This window comes from Girardinichthys multiradiatus, chromosome 18, assembly GCF_021462225.1.
Source record: "Girardinichthys multiradiatus isolate DD_20200921_A chromosome 18, DD_fGirMul_XY1, whole genome shotgun sequence".
In the NCBI taxonomy this organism is placed as follows: Eukaryota; Metazoa; Chordata; class Actinopteri; order Cyprinodontiformes; family Goodeidae; genus Girardinichthys; species Girardinichthys multiradiatus.
Window position 1 is genome coordinate 25,794,836 of NC_061810.1, and position 15,631 is coordinate 25,810,466.

General features: G+C 40.6%; 1 protein-coding gene across 1 annotated transcript; it reads left to right on the plus strand.

The window, feature by feature from the left end:
* Nucleotides 1-652: 652 nt before the first annotated feature.
* On the plus strand, nucleotides 653-14,434 carry abhd15a (abhydrolase domain containing 15a). The gene is made up of 3 exons (XM_047390802.1): nucleotides 653-1,582; nucleotides 9,810-10,162; nucleotides 13,055-14,434. The coding sequence occupies exons 1-3, from the start codon at nucleotides 1,070-1,072 to the stop codon at nucleotides 13,698-13,700; spliced, it is 1,512 nt and encodes a 503-aa protein (XP_047246758.1). The 5' UTR covers nucleotides 653-1,069; the 3' UTR covers nucleotides 13,701-14,434.
* The last annotated feature ends 1,197 nt before the right edge of the window (nucleotides 14,435-15,631 follow it).

Below are 15,631 nucleotides of genomic sequence, written 5' to 3' on the forward strand. Positions count from 1 at the left end.
AGATGCTGTGCTTTTACTGAAGGCTGTTTGTGACTAAGAAATATAAACCGATCATTTTCATACCGTTAAAATTAGCAGTTCATACTGAATGATAACACAGGAGGAACAGATCAGATGTGTTTGTCTTATCTACACTTGACATCTGCAGCTGCTGTTTTGGGGTAAGTAAATGTAGGAAGATGAGATGCAAATTGATAAAGAGACACTTCAGTATCACTATGATGAAATGACTCATATTTGAGTAAAAAGTATGTTACAGAACTGCATTTCGCATGCAAATTTCGCCTTTTCTTTAACCAATTTCTGCAGCAGAAAGCTGGAAAACAGAAACTGTGCAAATACTGCTGCATAATGCTCAACAGATCACTCTGCATGTGGAAAAAATTGACCATTGCCTATGACTTGATTTATTTTTGTACCCTCAGTGGATTATATGCACAAGGTCACAAGGTTGCCAGATTAATTTAGCAGGAATTTAGACCTCACTGATACTAATCAGAAAGTGGCTTTAAAAATCCTTCGAATTTTTTTTTTTTCTTAGAAATGTTGAGAGGTTAATAAAACTCCTGGTTTCCTAGAAGTTGCCTATGTTAAGGGGGAAAACTATATAACATCATCAGCCTTACCTGTTCGGTCAGAGGGAGGGGCGGACGTGGTGGAGAGGGGGGCGTTTCCAACATGAGCAGCGCGCTGATCTCAGTCATTAGTGGTGTTTGGGCATTGTAGATGAAGGCGACCCACTTTCTCGGAGCTGTGTGCGTGAAACTGTGAACGGATCCGCCTCATTGATCACAGACTGCGTCCAGAGAAGAAAACGGGCTGGAGAATCAGAGCAGAACCCCGAGACAAAGCCTTGTGTCTGCGATGGACCGGCCGGTGCGCTCTGGCACAGGAGGGAAGTAGAAACCTCCTGTAACGGACTGAGCTTCAGCTTAGATAGGATTAGAAGAAAAGTGTAAGAATTGCCGCTGCCTTTCATATAATAAATTCTCGTGAATGTAAACGTCGGTTTAAGATAAAGCTGTAAAAGTGTTCGCGTTCCCCTGATTCCACTACGCAGACCGCGCAAATGCTGGAATGGCTTGTGGCTCTCTGTGTTGCGATCCTGGTGGGCTTTATATGGCCAGGCACCAAATATCTGTTTGGTCCCGATGCTTTCCTTCAGAGACTGGGCGTTTTACAGCTGGCTGCCGGTGGCAGCGAGGATGCCCGCTCGGTGTGCGAGGAGGGAGCTGACGGCACCGATGAGAAAACACGCACCGTGGCGCTCATATGCAAACCCTCCGCGCTGGCCAAGTACCTCCAGAAGCACTGCAGGACCTTCTGTCGGTACTCTCCCTGTGGCGGCTGGACGTGGAGAGCCAGCGCCTTTCTGCAGAGCGCCTACGAGGCGTGCTGGCCGTGCGAGAGCCCGGTTCAGTTCGTGCGGGACAACCTGCAGCTTATCGACGATGGACTGGTGTCCCTGGACTGGGCTGTGCCGTCCTACCAGAGGAGACGCAGGACTTCCAGTCATTCCACCAGCCCGGTTCTGCTCATCATCCCCAATTCCTTCGGGATGATCACAAGGAATGTGGTAAAGGTAATTAATGCCTGACTTCATTTGCCCTAAAATACCGACTTTTAAAGATACAAAACTTCATCAGTATTATTCTTTGACTAAATGAGAACGTGATGGACCAACAGAATATTGTGGATAATTGTGAAATTCTGTTTATTGACAGTGATTTGGAGTCTTATTTTTCCTCCTAGTATTGCGTCTTGCAGGTAGGGCAAAAAGTTGAGTTTTGGTCACATCTAACAGGAGCACTTTCTTCTACATGTTCACTCTCTCCTACATGACTTGTACCAAACTGTGAACATGACTTGAGATTTTCTTTTAACATCTTTTTTTCTTGCAAATCTCCCATAAAGACCAACTGTGTGGACTACCAGACTTAATAGTTGTGCTGTCAACAGATTCTTCCTCTGGATCTCCTCCAGAGTTGCCATTCGCCTCTTGGCTGCTTCTCTGATTAATGTCCTCCCTGTCCAGTCTGTCAGTTTAGGTGGACGACCATGTTTTAGTAGTGTTGCAGTTGTTCGATACTCTTTCTATTTACGGTCATTAATTGATCAGATGTCCCAGAAATATTCAAAGTTTGGAACATTGTTTTATATCCTGAACCTGCTTTAAACCTCTCCACAACTTCTTCTGTGCTCCTCTGTCTTTATGATGCCTTTTGTTCACTAATGTTCTCTATCAAACAGCTGACGCCTTCACAAAACAGCCTTCTACCAAATTACACAGCTGCAGTCTATTTACTGATTAAAGAACTGCTAAATACCTGGTTTCATCCCATTTTGTAGGGCTATTGGAATACAGAGAGATAAACGCAAATGTACACGACACCTTTCTAGGTTTTTCAGTAATCTGATTTATTGGTGGTGAAGACTTTCAAGGTGCTGAAAAAGTCTACATAATAGATGGATACAGTTGCCACATTTAATTTCAGTCTTGCTTTTGTCTATTCTAACAGGAACATTTTTACATTCTCATATAGTTAGATGTGTTACTATTAAAAAGAGTTGAAAAAACAACAGTAGAGGAAATAGTTTTTTAATATTAATGATAGAAAACTGAAATTTCGTAGAGACCTATGCAGTTTGTAAAAGCAATAACTCCTTTTGGAAGCAGAAGGGCTTCAGAAAAGTGACACTGAAAGATGCAAGCATCCCAATCTGCCATTTGGGCAAGCAGTAGCTTCCTGGTGTAAAGCCATGATCCTTTGGAGGAAAAAGCGGATTGGTTAAAAAAAAAAAAAAAAAAAGGAGCAGTCTTTCAACTGCTCCTTTCAGTAGACTGACGGGGGTAATTGAGTGAGGGATTACAAAACATCGCTTGACTTGTGAAGCCTTGGAGCGCACCAGCTGAGCGTGTTCACTGTTCAGGGCACCTGGCATCATGCTTCATTTCATGCTCTTAACCTCCGTGTGCAAATCTGTCACAGGGTGCCTGTCAGATCCATGTCTTTAAAAAAGCCAGCTCTGCAGAATGGCGTTAAAAAGTAAATGTGCTTTATATTAACATATACAAAATCAGAGGAAATTTATGGTTGTAATAGAAACGTCTCATTCAGGCAGATCGGCGTTTCTTTCTTTGTCATACTCTCTATTTGTGATGTTGTCATCCAATTGCATTCGAATGAGTTGCGCGCTGAAGTGAAAGTTAAGATTGCTTCTGTTTCTGGTGAGATTCACAATGCAGAAAGAGATCAGTGTGAGCAAGTGCATGAGTGCAGAGAGATAAAAGTGCTCATGTCGTGTGGGCATACGCACTCGTGTCTATATAAGAGTCTGCAATCTGCTCCCATTTAAGACGGAATTTAAAGTTTTTCCTGAATGAATGACCTCAATGAAGTTTAGTGATTCAATCACTATATTACGTAAAGTATAGGGTCACAGCACCAAATCAATAAATTCTGGTGTGGCAAATGCTTCCATGGCTGCAGGTGTAATAAGTCTGGTGTGGAGAACCTTGACTAGCCTGGATAGAGTCCTGACCTCAGCTTTCTTGACTACCTATGGGATGAATTAGAGTGGAGACTGCAATTCTGGTTTTCTCATCTAATTATGAACACACTCCTAAACATTGTGGAAGATGTTAGTTAAAGTTGCTATTGCTGGCAATGGTGGGTCCCAACAAGCTGGACCTTATAGATTAAGAACAGGATGTCAATAAAGTTAATTTACATGACATGTAAAGTAGACAGAGAAATACGTTTGGCAACATAGTGTACTTAAACACATAATTTTTTCCAATTCAACTTTCAACCCAGCTTTATCTATAAAGCTCTTTAAAACACCTTACAGGAGCAAAGTGCCATACATATTAAAAAATATGCCAAAATGAATTAAAACACAACATAAAACAGGTGTAAGAGCAGCCATACAGTAAAAACAGATTTTAAAAAAAGCCAAAAACAAAACTCAAGCATCTCAAGTGGTGTCAAAGTGAGACAGAAAGAGTAGAGCCCGGTCTAATTTGCAGTGGTAGGTTATTATACATCTTAGGAGCTGCACCTTGAAATACACGGTCTTTGGAGCACTGAAGAGCAGCTGATCAGCTGACATAGTCAATGTGGTTGCCCTAAGATCCTGTATCTATAGGGAGGTTGTGTTTAGTTTATTTTTCATTGAGTTTTAGAAAGTTGAGAGCCATCCAGGCCTGGATATCACCAATGCACTGTATCAGGGATTCACTCCATGTGTTACTAAAAGTCATATTGCAACACAGGTAAATATAACAACGAGAAACACATTTTGCATGTGTTTGCATGTGTTTCTTGTCCATCAGCCCTCCAGTTGACGCACTACCACTAAAGCTCCAGAGTTGCAATTTCCCCAGGTTTGCACAGTTCATTTTACCTCACCTGCTGATCACTAACAGTAGGTAACTGTGTGTACTTAAATCTAGAGAAGATAGAGAATTAGTTCAGTGCTTACTTAATTTAAAACACGCCTATAGCAGCGTGCATTAGGAGGAAGACGAAAACTGCAGAGGGTTACCTCCACACACCAGCAAAACCACACTGCTGCTGGTTCTCTGAAGTATCATAACCTTCAAAAATAATTCCAACACAACGTTGCTGTTCAGTATTACAAGCTGGTGTAGTTGCTTCATATTGTGTTTATTTTGAGGCTATAAAAAATTATCACCCTCATAACCTTTGACTATTTAAAAAAAAAAAGCAGTAAATGATCCCAGACATTTACTTTAATGGTTTTTAAATATTTTATATATCACACAGAGGGAAGAGCACTATAATGGAGGTGTGGAAAGACTTGTAGGAAGAAGCCCAGTGTTTACTGTTATGAGAAGAAATGTTAAAACTTGCATTATTAACACCCTTCCTGACAGTGTTGCTTTATAAAGCACACCATGGCCTAGCTGAGATGAGTTTGATGTACATTGCAGATGGTTTTGTCATTGGTTTTAAGTAGTTCTTTTCATAAAGACAGAAAATAATGGTTGTATAATGTAATGGTGTAGCCCTCGACTCTTTCTCCTTTCTCAGTCCAAGTGCAGAGAAAGCTGCTCTGACTGATTAAATTTTTAGTGAGATCCAATTTTAGCTTGGCTTCAGTGCAGTTTTTACAGTCATGAGTGTATCACCCCAGGATGTAATTGTAGAGGAAAAACTCAGCTTTCCTAGGCTTGTTTTATCAAGAATATAACAAGTTGTATGGGAAACCTGTATCATAGTCACCAAGTATTATGTATATCAAATACTGTGCCTTGAAAAACTATTTACATATGCTGATATCAATTTTGTCACATAACAACCACAACCTTCAGCGTATTTTACTGGGGCTTAATGGGATAGAGCAACATATAGTAGTGTATGTGTGTCAAGTGGAGCGAAAATTGTAGTTCTCAAAATGAAAATACTTTGTTCCTCCTAAATAAAATCCAATCTTACCTCCAGATTGAAATGCAGCTGTTCTGTGAAGGCCTCAGAGGTTTGTTAGAAGATTATTAGTGAAGAAACAGCAACAGGAAGACCAACGAACACAGTAGACTGGTCAGGGACCAAGTTTAAACCAGGGTTGGCTTATACATTATGCTTTTAGCATCTCACAGAGGAACTGTTTAATCCACCATTCGCCGTTTACCCAAAGTGGCAGGCCAGGCAAGTAGAACCTTAATCAGAGAAAAAGACAAGAGGTCTATGGTAACTCTGGAGGAGGTGCAGGGAGCCTCAGCTCATGTGGAGGAATCTGTTAAAAGAAAGCTGTAAGACATCCTGTTTGCAATTTGCAACAAGCCATGTAGGGGAAACAGCAAACATGTAGAAGAAGGTGCTCTGGTCAGCTGAGGCCAAAATAAAACTGTTCAGCCTTCGAAACACGGTGGTGATGGTTTCATACTGTGAAGAAGCTTTTTATCAGCCTGGAGACATAAGCTGGTTAGAGAATTAAATGTGTGAGAAATAGTCCTGCTCATGTTGCTCTGTGAAAGTCCACACCTAATTCCAATCAATTCAATTAAGTTTTATTTATATATCGCCAATTCACAACACATGTTGTCTCAAGGCACTTCACAACAGTCAGGTACATACGATTCAATTAATCCTAACCATTGAACAGTGCTGTCGGAGTTAGCTTTTTATTCAAATTGGATAAAAAGTTTTTCTGTCTAAGGAAACCCAGCAGATTTTATTCAGTCAGTGACTTGCAGCATTCACTCCTCCTGGATGAGCATGTAGAGACAATGGACAGTCACTGGAGTTGACTTTGCAGCAATCCCTCATACTGAGCATGCATGTAGCGACAGTGGAGAGGAAAATTCCCTTTTAACAGGAAGAAACCTCCAGCAGAACCAGGCTCAGTGTGAGCGGCCATCTGCCACGACCAACTGGGGGTTTGAGAGAACAGAGCAGAGACACAAAGAGAACAAAGAAGCACTGATCCAGGAGTACTTTCTATAGGAAGGAAAAGTAAATGTTAATGGATGTAGCTCCTTTAGTTGTTTCACCTAGAAAGAAAGAACAGATAAACTCTGAGCCAGTTTTCAAGGTTAGAGTCTGAAAGAGAGCACATAGAGTTTGTTACAGTTAAGCTCAGTCAATCGCCATGTCTAGGAGAGAGAAAGGGTTAAACACTAAAAGACAGGGCTATGTGGATCATCGGTAGAGGGTGAGCATTAAGTTGTTGCCAGCAGAAGCTCGGATGATTCCCCTCTCCAGAAAGGTGTCACAGGTAGACACAGAGTCAGGCCAGATGTAGCTTCTAGGAAGAGAAAAGAGAGAGAACAAAGTTAAAAGCTGAAATAACAGCAAATAATGCAGAATTGGAGAGTAGTGTGAGAATGTAGCAAAGAGGGTGAAAGTGGTCATTATATCTTCCAGCAGCCTAAGCCTATAGCAGCATAACTACACAGATAGTTTCAGTTCAGATTATTTAGTTAAACGGCGCTTATTTACAACATTGTCGTCTCAAGGCACCTCACAGAGGGTCCCACTGATGGTCATTGTTATACTAAAAACCACAAGGATTGGGATACCTCCCTCTGTCAGACTGATTATAACCATTGGAAAAGAGAAGGGGTCACACAGGTAGCAGAAATGGAGGGTGTGTTTGCACCTCAACCATAACCATAACATTCAAACCTGTCTCTCCAAGCTATTGTGTATCACCCATGAGTCAATAACCTGGAACACATCAAGACTGATGGATCTTGGCAAATCCAGTCTACTGGCACAATAACAAAATTTAGTCTGTAATTTCTAAAATAATTATTAACGGCCTGTGCAAGAAATATGTGCTTGTAGAACAGCATTTAGACAAGGTGAATCGAGGTCATTGTTTTGCTGTCTGATTTTTAGCTGCCTTTAAGGATTTGTTGATGTCATTTTATTTTAACTCTGAGTGTTCAGGTAATACTCAACCTGAACTGAAGGAAATGTTACTCGTCTGTATAAAAACTGGCTGAAAATAATGCTGCAACTGTAAGGTCAGAGCAGGGAGGTTGGTGCAGTATGGTTGTCTCTGCCTCAGGAATTTATCACTGACCTGACATTTAATCAGCTCTGTTAGAAAACCGCTGAAGCAAGTGTTGTTTATTTTGACTTTTTCTGCAATGCAACCAACATTTCTTGCAGAATCTAGTGTTTTTTTCAATATTTTGTCAAAACACACCTGGTGTGCAAAATAAATGTATTGCATTTTTTTGTTTCCAATTTAAAGTTAATACTGCAAGTATAAAAATCACATAAAAATGCAAAAATACTTAATGGCTCACAGGTCTGTGTATGTAGAATAGATCTTTGCTGGGGATTAAGTTTATTTTCCATGTTCAGGAAGAATTTGTTAAGAAAATACAAATCATCCTCTAAGGATGTCTTGGATCTACTGTGGTGCTGTTACTTATCACTCACTCTGCCCATGTTAGTGTGCTGGTGCCGCATGTTCCTTTGTGTGGCTGGATTAATAACTCAGCTGGCAGACGTGAGTAGGACCAGAACACTTGACACTCGGTTTGCTTGTCTAATCTCAGCCGACAGTCTCAAGCAGACAGTCGAATCTCTAAAACAGTCAATTATGATACTTAAAATCTTTGAAGTCAAGCTGAAGTCTGCAGATGTTCATATTCATATGTACCTTCTGCTCATGTGATCCACTTGAATAATAATGATTCACTTTACCTCGGTGAAAAGAGGCTAATGAGGGATGCTTCGGTTGTAACAGGTTATCGTTGCACTTTTCTGACTCTGCCTTGTCCTTTAGCTTGCAGAGTAAATCTCCTGATCTTCTAATCAGAAGTTGTTACTCCAGTAACTGCTGTAAATGTTTAATCCAGAGATTCTGCTGCTTCTCCTTCAGTCAGGTATATTTTATGAAACAAATATAACTTGTTTTTTCTTAGATCTGTCAGTTTATGTCCATGGTATAAACCGTATCCTGTTTATAACACACACATTTAGTGTTTCGTTCAGACTGTGTGCAGGTCCATCTGAATCTAGCTCTATGATTTGACTTCATTGGAATAGGTTCAATTAATTTGAATTTATTTAGGCCTAATGGGATTCTCTATAATTGGATTGAAATTGGACCGGTTTGTCTTGCATAGTGCCTAAAAATGATCTTTTTTTTATATATTTGCACAAGTCCGTTTGTTTCGATTTGTTCTGTTGTGGGTTTAAATGAAACATGCACATTAGATAAAAGAAAGACAGCAGCCTACTATGATGTGTAATTTATTACAAAACATACAGCCTTTTAAGATTCAATTAGCACATGGGGTCATCTGGATCTCTTGGAACATTTAAGGCCTTTAATATATGTGTATCCTTGTATATCATTGTTTGTGCAGGGCAGTGATCTCGTCTCTGAACCATTTGGACAAATCTTTTGACTTAAGGGGAATATACATCGGAGTAATGTGGCGTGCATGGTCAGTTAATGTGCATTAATTGGGATTTAACACACATTAGACAGAAGTGGGCCCAGACAGGACAAATAACTAGACACAAGATTTTAAAAGTTTTATCAGAAGCTTTGAAGCTCCTGAAAAGAACAGGTATGAAAAGGATTGCTGGGCTTCACTTAAATAAAAAATTATAAAAAAATCTTTTTTTGGCCAACACTGTATTTACAGTTGAATTTGGATGAAATCCTTGTAATAATAATTATTTCTAACTACTTACTGCTTTTGTGTAGTTTGTTTATTTCAAACCCTTGAACAATACACTGAATTTGTAGTGGGGGTTTAGTAATTTCTGTTAAAGCTGTATTTTCTCTACCTGCCTAGCAGGATCCCAGGTGAAAGCTTGTGCATTTCTCCGTTGGGCACAGGGTAAGAGACAGGGTACAACCTGAACAGGTCACTAGGGCTCCACTACAATAACAAGAAATTGCTGATGTAAAAAGGAGGAAGACATTTTTTAACAAAGAAAAGGCGTATAGTTCTTGCTCCATGTGATGTTGATCAGCAACATTACTAGATCGACAAATTAGCTTTTAGAAAGAAGCTCTCTTTTACTATGTGCTTATCTTTCTCAGCAACTGGCAGCTTGTTTTGGTTACAGTATTATCTCACCCTGTTACAACTTTGTTTTGAGTTAGTGGGTCCAAAATGAGAGATTGTGTAATTCTTTGACATTTAAAAGAGACCAGGTCACACTAATTTAATCACAAGTATACTAATAAAAAACATGATTCCTTTAAATCACTGGAGCCTGTAAACCGTTCCTTATCAACCATCTCAGCCTCACATTTTTTAAACATTGAATAATTTATTATCCTGTTTCTGCTTTATTTCTCTACAGCTGTGTGAATCGGCTCTGTCCCATGGGTACCTCCCTGTGGTCTTCAACCGCCGCAGCCACAACGGCACTCCCCTAACAACTCTCAAAGTGCAGGAGTTTGGCGACCCTTCAGATCTGCGAGAGGCAGTGCGCTACATTCGCTACCGACAGCCCGCCGGAAGACTGTATGCAGTGAGCGAGAGCTCGGGGTCGGGCCTCCTCTTGTCCTACCTGGGAGAGTGTGGATCCTCCAGTTACGTGACGGCAGCGGTCTGCCTGTCCCCTGTGTTTCGCTGCCAGAGCTGGTTTGAGAATGGGCTGTGCTGGCCCCTGCAGTGGGTTCTGGCGCTGTACCAGAAGATATGTCTCAGCAGGTAAGGAGGGCAAGATGAACAGGAAGGAATTATAATTGGAGGCTTAACTTACATCCAGCTCACGAGGGTCACAAGGCAAGATGATACACCAAATGAGGTTTCAGTTTTTGAAACAAGGTTTTAAAAGTAACAATTGGGCTTTTAAATGATGGCAAAAGATCTCCCAATATTTTGAAATGGAGTCTCCCCGTTGAACGTAGGTTACTACCAGCATGTTATACCTCTAAAGGGGTTTGAACTAATAATATCAGTCCTATATATTAAAGTTAGTGCTTTAACATTGCTTGAGACTTCTATTTAATAGGTACAAGGAAAACATTTCCTGAATTTGCCCATTGTGTTGTGAGTCCATGCAGAAACTGCTTATTAGGCTGATTGACAACACTTGGTTCAGTAGAAAAACGAAGCACTGCTTGATGGCTTCCTATCAGATCCAAACTATTTATTAGTTTATTATGGCATGAGACTTCATTTGATAATTTTTGGTTGGATCTAGTAGATACTTAGCAAGCTCAACCTTGAACTGGATTATTGTCCACTGAAAGAGATTCAATATCTATATGCTCCCCCTAACTCAGATTTTAATAAACAACAATGTAAGTTATCATAACTATGCAGACGACACACAGCTATACATTACAATGTCACCAGGTGACTATGAACCCATTCAAGCGCTGGGTAAATGCTTAGAAGAAATCAATGCCAAAAATGTCTTCAAGTGAATAAAAACAAAACTGAAGTAATAATCTTTGGACCAAAGGAAGAGTGTTTAAAAGTTAGCACACAGCTTCAGTTAATACAGCTAGAAACTACCAATCAGGCTCGAAACCTGGGTGTAGTGATGGACTCTGACCTGAACCTTCAGAGGCACATAAAGGTAGTAACTATGTTGGCCTTCTATCACCTAAAGAACATCTCCAGGATTAAAGGACTAATGTCTCAGCAAGACCTTGAAAAACTAATTCATGCGTTCATCTTTAGTAGAAATGATTACTGCAACGGTGTCTTCACAGGTCTGCCTAAAAAGTCGATCAGGCAGCTGCAGTTGATCCGGAACGCTGCTGCCCGCGTCCTCACTAGAACTAAGAAAGTGGAGCACATCAACCCGGTTCTAAAGTCCCTACACTGGCTCCTTGTAGCTCAGAGAATAGACTTTAAAATACTTCTGTTAGTCTATAAATCACTGAATGGCTTAGCACCAAAATACATTACAGACTTGTTGTCAGTGTATCAACCACCCAGACCTCTCAGGTCTTCTGGCTCAAATGTACTCTGCACACCCAGAACCAGAACCAAACATGGAGAAGCAGCTTTTAGTTCTTATGCTCCCCTAATCTGGAATAAACTCGCAGAAAACTGTAAAATCGCCAAAACCCTAAGTTGCTTTAAATCAAGATTAAAAACTTATTTGTTTAGAGTGGCCTTTGACTGTGCCATCTAAACATTATTGGTCACATTTTCAGTACAATTTTCCTTTTTATTTTCTTATCCATCATTCTATTGTCTTTATTTATTTTTTATTTTTTTAAATTACCTCTGTTGTTTGATTTTCTGTATCACTGTAATGTTTTTCCATATGTACAGCGCCTTGAGTGCCTTGTTGCTGAAAGGCGCTATATAAATAACTTGACTTGACTTAAGAACACAGTTTAAAATTAATGAAACTTTAATCTATTACAACAACTTTTTAAAATGCATTTTGTGGTTACTTTTGCAGTCCCCAAAGCTTGAAACCGAGCGGTGTTGGTTTTTAAACTAATCTATTTAAAGAGGGTGTCAGGTTTTGATGCACTCACTTTATACACATGGCCCATAATAGTTGAAATTAATTTCATTAAAGGAAAATGCATGCTAACAATAACTAAAGGTTTCATGTGACAGATTTCACTTTTATGAGATATATTGTGAGAAGAGTAGAAACGTCACAGCACTCCCCGTCCAACAGCAGCAAAGGGCAGGTAGCTTCGGCTGCCGGATGCTGCACCAGTTCAAGGCAGACCGGTACACCAGGCAACCCCGCAAAGTAGCCATACACTCGACATGAAGGCAGGTCAGCAGTGAAACACTGACCTTGCAGCCTCCAGGCCAAAGAGACACAGGGTACCGAACCCCCCTACCCAGTTTGCCACCACTTCCCCTTGTGCAGATTAAGCCCAAAATCCTGTCAGCCCAGTGGCCAGACACCCACACAAAACCCCAGTAGCAGAACCACGCAGCACTGTAGAGGAGTAACCCCCCACCCCCAAGAGCCGCCCACCCACAGGACAAGCATAAGCAATACACAGTGTCAGGGACTAAGAAGGACTGTAGGTTCAGTCCTGGTCCTTTCTATATGCTAATGCATAACTGGAATCGGTAATAAAATCATGTTTTAAGTGGCATTAAGTAAATGTCTAGATATAAACCAGTTCACCCTGTGAGGAAACAAACACATAGCATTCCTTTAACAAAGTTTTTCAGGTTTTATTGGATTGAAATAAACAACCGTATAAAAATATCTTACACAGTCACCCCGACATTTTTATTTATTTTTTTATCTTCATAGAACCATTAATCTGTCTTTGCTGAAAGATTTTTTTTTCTGAGTAGCCAAAGGGAACGTTTTTAAAAAAATAGCTTGTAATATTTTCTGAAGCAGGTACTTAGAAACCATTTATTGGAAAGGCATGGACCATTGTGGGAAGTAATTAAATTACCTTAGCAACAGATGACCTGCTTGTTGTCAACTTAGTGATTCTATGAGACATTGTGACCCAGGTGAAGTTTCTCAAATCAAGGCTATTAGAGAATCTGAGACCTGTGCAGCTCTTGAGCATTGATTTACTGTTTTCCAATCAGTGTCTCCCTCTTCCTGTCCTGTTTTGTTCACTTATGTTTATCCTCATGTTGTAGGTACAGGACTGCGCTGGGGGACGTCATTCACACCGACGTTCTGTTTTCTAGCTGTTCCCTGCGTGGCATTGAGGAAGCCCTGTTCTGTCAGTCTGGATATGCTGGCTCTACATCAAGGACCAACAGTGGCTGCAGTGCTTCAGGAGCTTGGGATGCTTACTGGGAACGCAATGAACCCTTACGAGATGTTGATGAAGTTGCTATTCCTGTTCTGAGCGTGTGTGCTAAAGACGACCCTGTGCGTGGAGACGCCCAGTCCTCCCTACCCCTGGAGCTCTTTGAGACAAACCCACACTTTTTCCTCCTTCTGACAGACCATGGAGGTCACTGTGGCTTCTCCACCCAGTCGGGAAGGAGTGCCAGTGGTGTGCCAAGTGCAGCCGGCTCTGTGGCTGCAACAAATACAGTGGACAATCATCACACCAACTGGAGTCACAAAGTCATGCTGGAATTTTTCCGGGCGACCACGGACTTCTTTAATGGTGAGGAGAGAGCTAAGCAGCTCGCTGCAAGGAGGAGGGGGCTGGGAGGGGCTGCAGGAGGGAGATCCTTTCGTTATCGCAGTGTCAGTACTTGTAAACAGGTGCCAGCATGTTCCCATAATATTCATGCAATTTATAACTGGCAAAGATCTTATACTCGATGAGTAAAACTGGATGGAAATATTGGGAATCCTTTGGAATTTCGTATCATGGTTTTATGCTCGAGGCTTGTATAAAGGTTGATGAAAGCTACAAAATGTCTCAAAGCTGATTTTCTTTTTGTCTAAATCACCATTATTTGTCTGCTTTTGCTAAAAACTATATCTCCTTTTGCCTGATGCATCACAATGACTTGCATATCCTTTGAAAATTATCGCATCATTGTTACAACTTCTCATTATGTCACCATTTTATAGTTTTGTGTTGGTACACACTATAAACAAAACCCTAAATAACTAACAGAACTGCAAGTCAAAACTGCACAGAATGTCAGGTATTACGTGCTCTCACACTCCTATGATGCTCAGCTAAAAACATTGAGGAAACCAAAACAAGTGAGAATTGGTGTGTGTGATGTTCTCAAACTCTTAATGAGCCTAAAGGCCACAGACCTAAATGTTGTCATGTTTAACAGATAAAATTCTAAAAACAAACTTATTGTGTGTTTTTGCAGTGTTTTTTGTACAAATTGTTTTTGACTTATTTAATGCCATACTAGTTTTTTCACTATTTAATGATTCATATTTATACATTCATGTAGTATGTTTCTTTTTACAGTTTTTCTGCTATCCTGTGTGCACCTGTTGCTGTCTTATTGTATGTAAAATATATTCATTGAGAGTCATGCCTGTGCTAAGGAAGGAAGAAAATGAAAAATAAATTATACGTATTAGCTCAATTTAATCATATTTCTACTATTTTACACGTGGAAGGTTGTTTATTTGTGTGTCGTCATGTTAAGAGAAATGTCATATCAACAATATGTTCATGCTATTTATTCTGTTTGTGGAAAAATACTTTTGGAGCCATTTTCTTATCAGTTAATCATGTGTGACTCAAACTCTTCAAAGTGTTGGGACCCCAGCCGTGGGTACAAAATGAAAGGCCAGTACGAACTTTTCTGGAACTTTCAAAATGAATCACATTAATCTACTTCCAGCACAGCCAGGAAAAGGGGTAACAGCGGACATCCCGTGACGTCACTGTCCGCATAAAAACCCCACTTTTGCAACAAACTGACCACTTCCAGGCAGGTCCCCAGCAGAACTGGAAGGAGAGACAGCGCGCTAATGTCTTTTTGCTGGCAAACGGAGGTAACTCTTCAAACTGGATCCAAGAGTGTCATACGATCAGGCGATCATATGCACTAAGTTAAGTAGGAATAAATTGCTGTTTGTGTATCCGGTATTCATTCATGAATGGGGGTAATTAAGGTACAAGCGTTGCTTGACTTTTCTCTCTGAGGTCTACAGTAGCAAACTGTGTTCTAGAGAGTTCCCAGCAGAGATCCTGTCTCTACGACGCCGAGTGGAGCAGTTTTCCCAGCCTGAAGGAAGGACAATGGGACCGCATCACCGTGGTTACAGCAGTAACCTGCAGTTTGGCCGGCCAACAGAGCGAGCCGCCCCAACCCACAGCTATGGAGGTTACCTGCAAACTAACCTTGTTCACTGTGGATGCTTTCTTCAACTTTGTCGCCCCGGACAACTTTTCCTCAGCACAGTTCAAGTAAGAGGTTGTGTTTTAGGCAGAGGGAAGTAGTTTAAAATGAAATAATCTAAACATTTTCGTTTTATGACGTTTGGTATTGTTTGTGTTGAAACTCGGCCATCTTAGTGCTAGCAGGCTATCTGCTCAGCACATGTGCTCAGTTTTGTGTTCTGTTTGTGTTTTCTTTTTTTTTTAAGTTAAGACAAACTTACAGAGTGATTTTAAACACAGAAGATCGTCCATAACGCACCGTCCACACTTATGCCTTTTAACCCTTTTATTAATGCTATTTTAAAGGTATGTGTTTAATTCTGATGATAAGCTTTAAGCTTCTTTTGTTAGCTTTAACTGCTAACAGCAAAGAACACGTGCTTGCCTGCTAAAG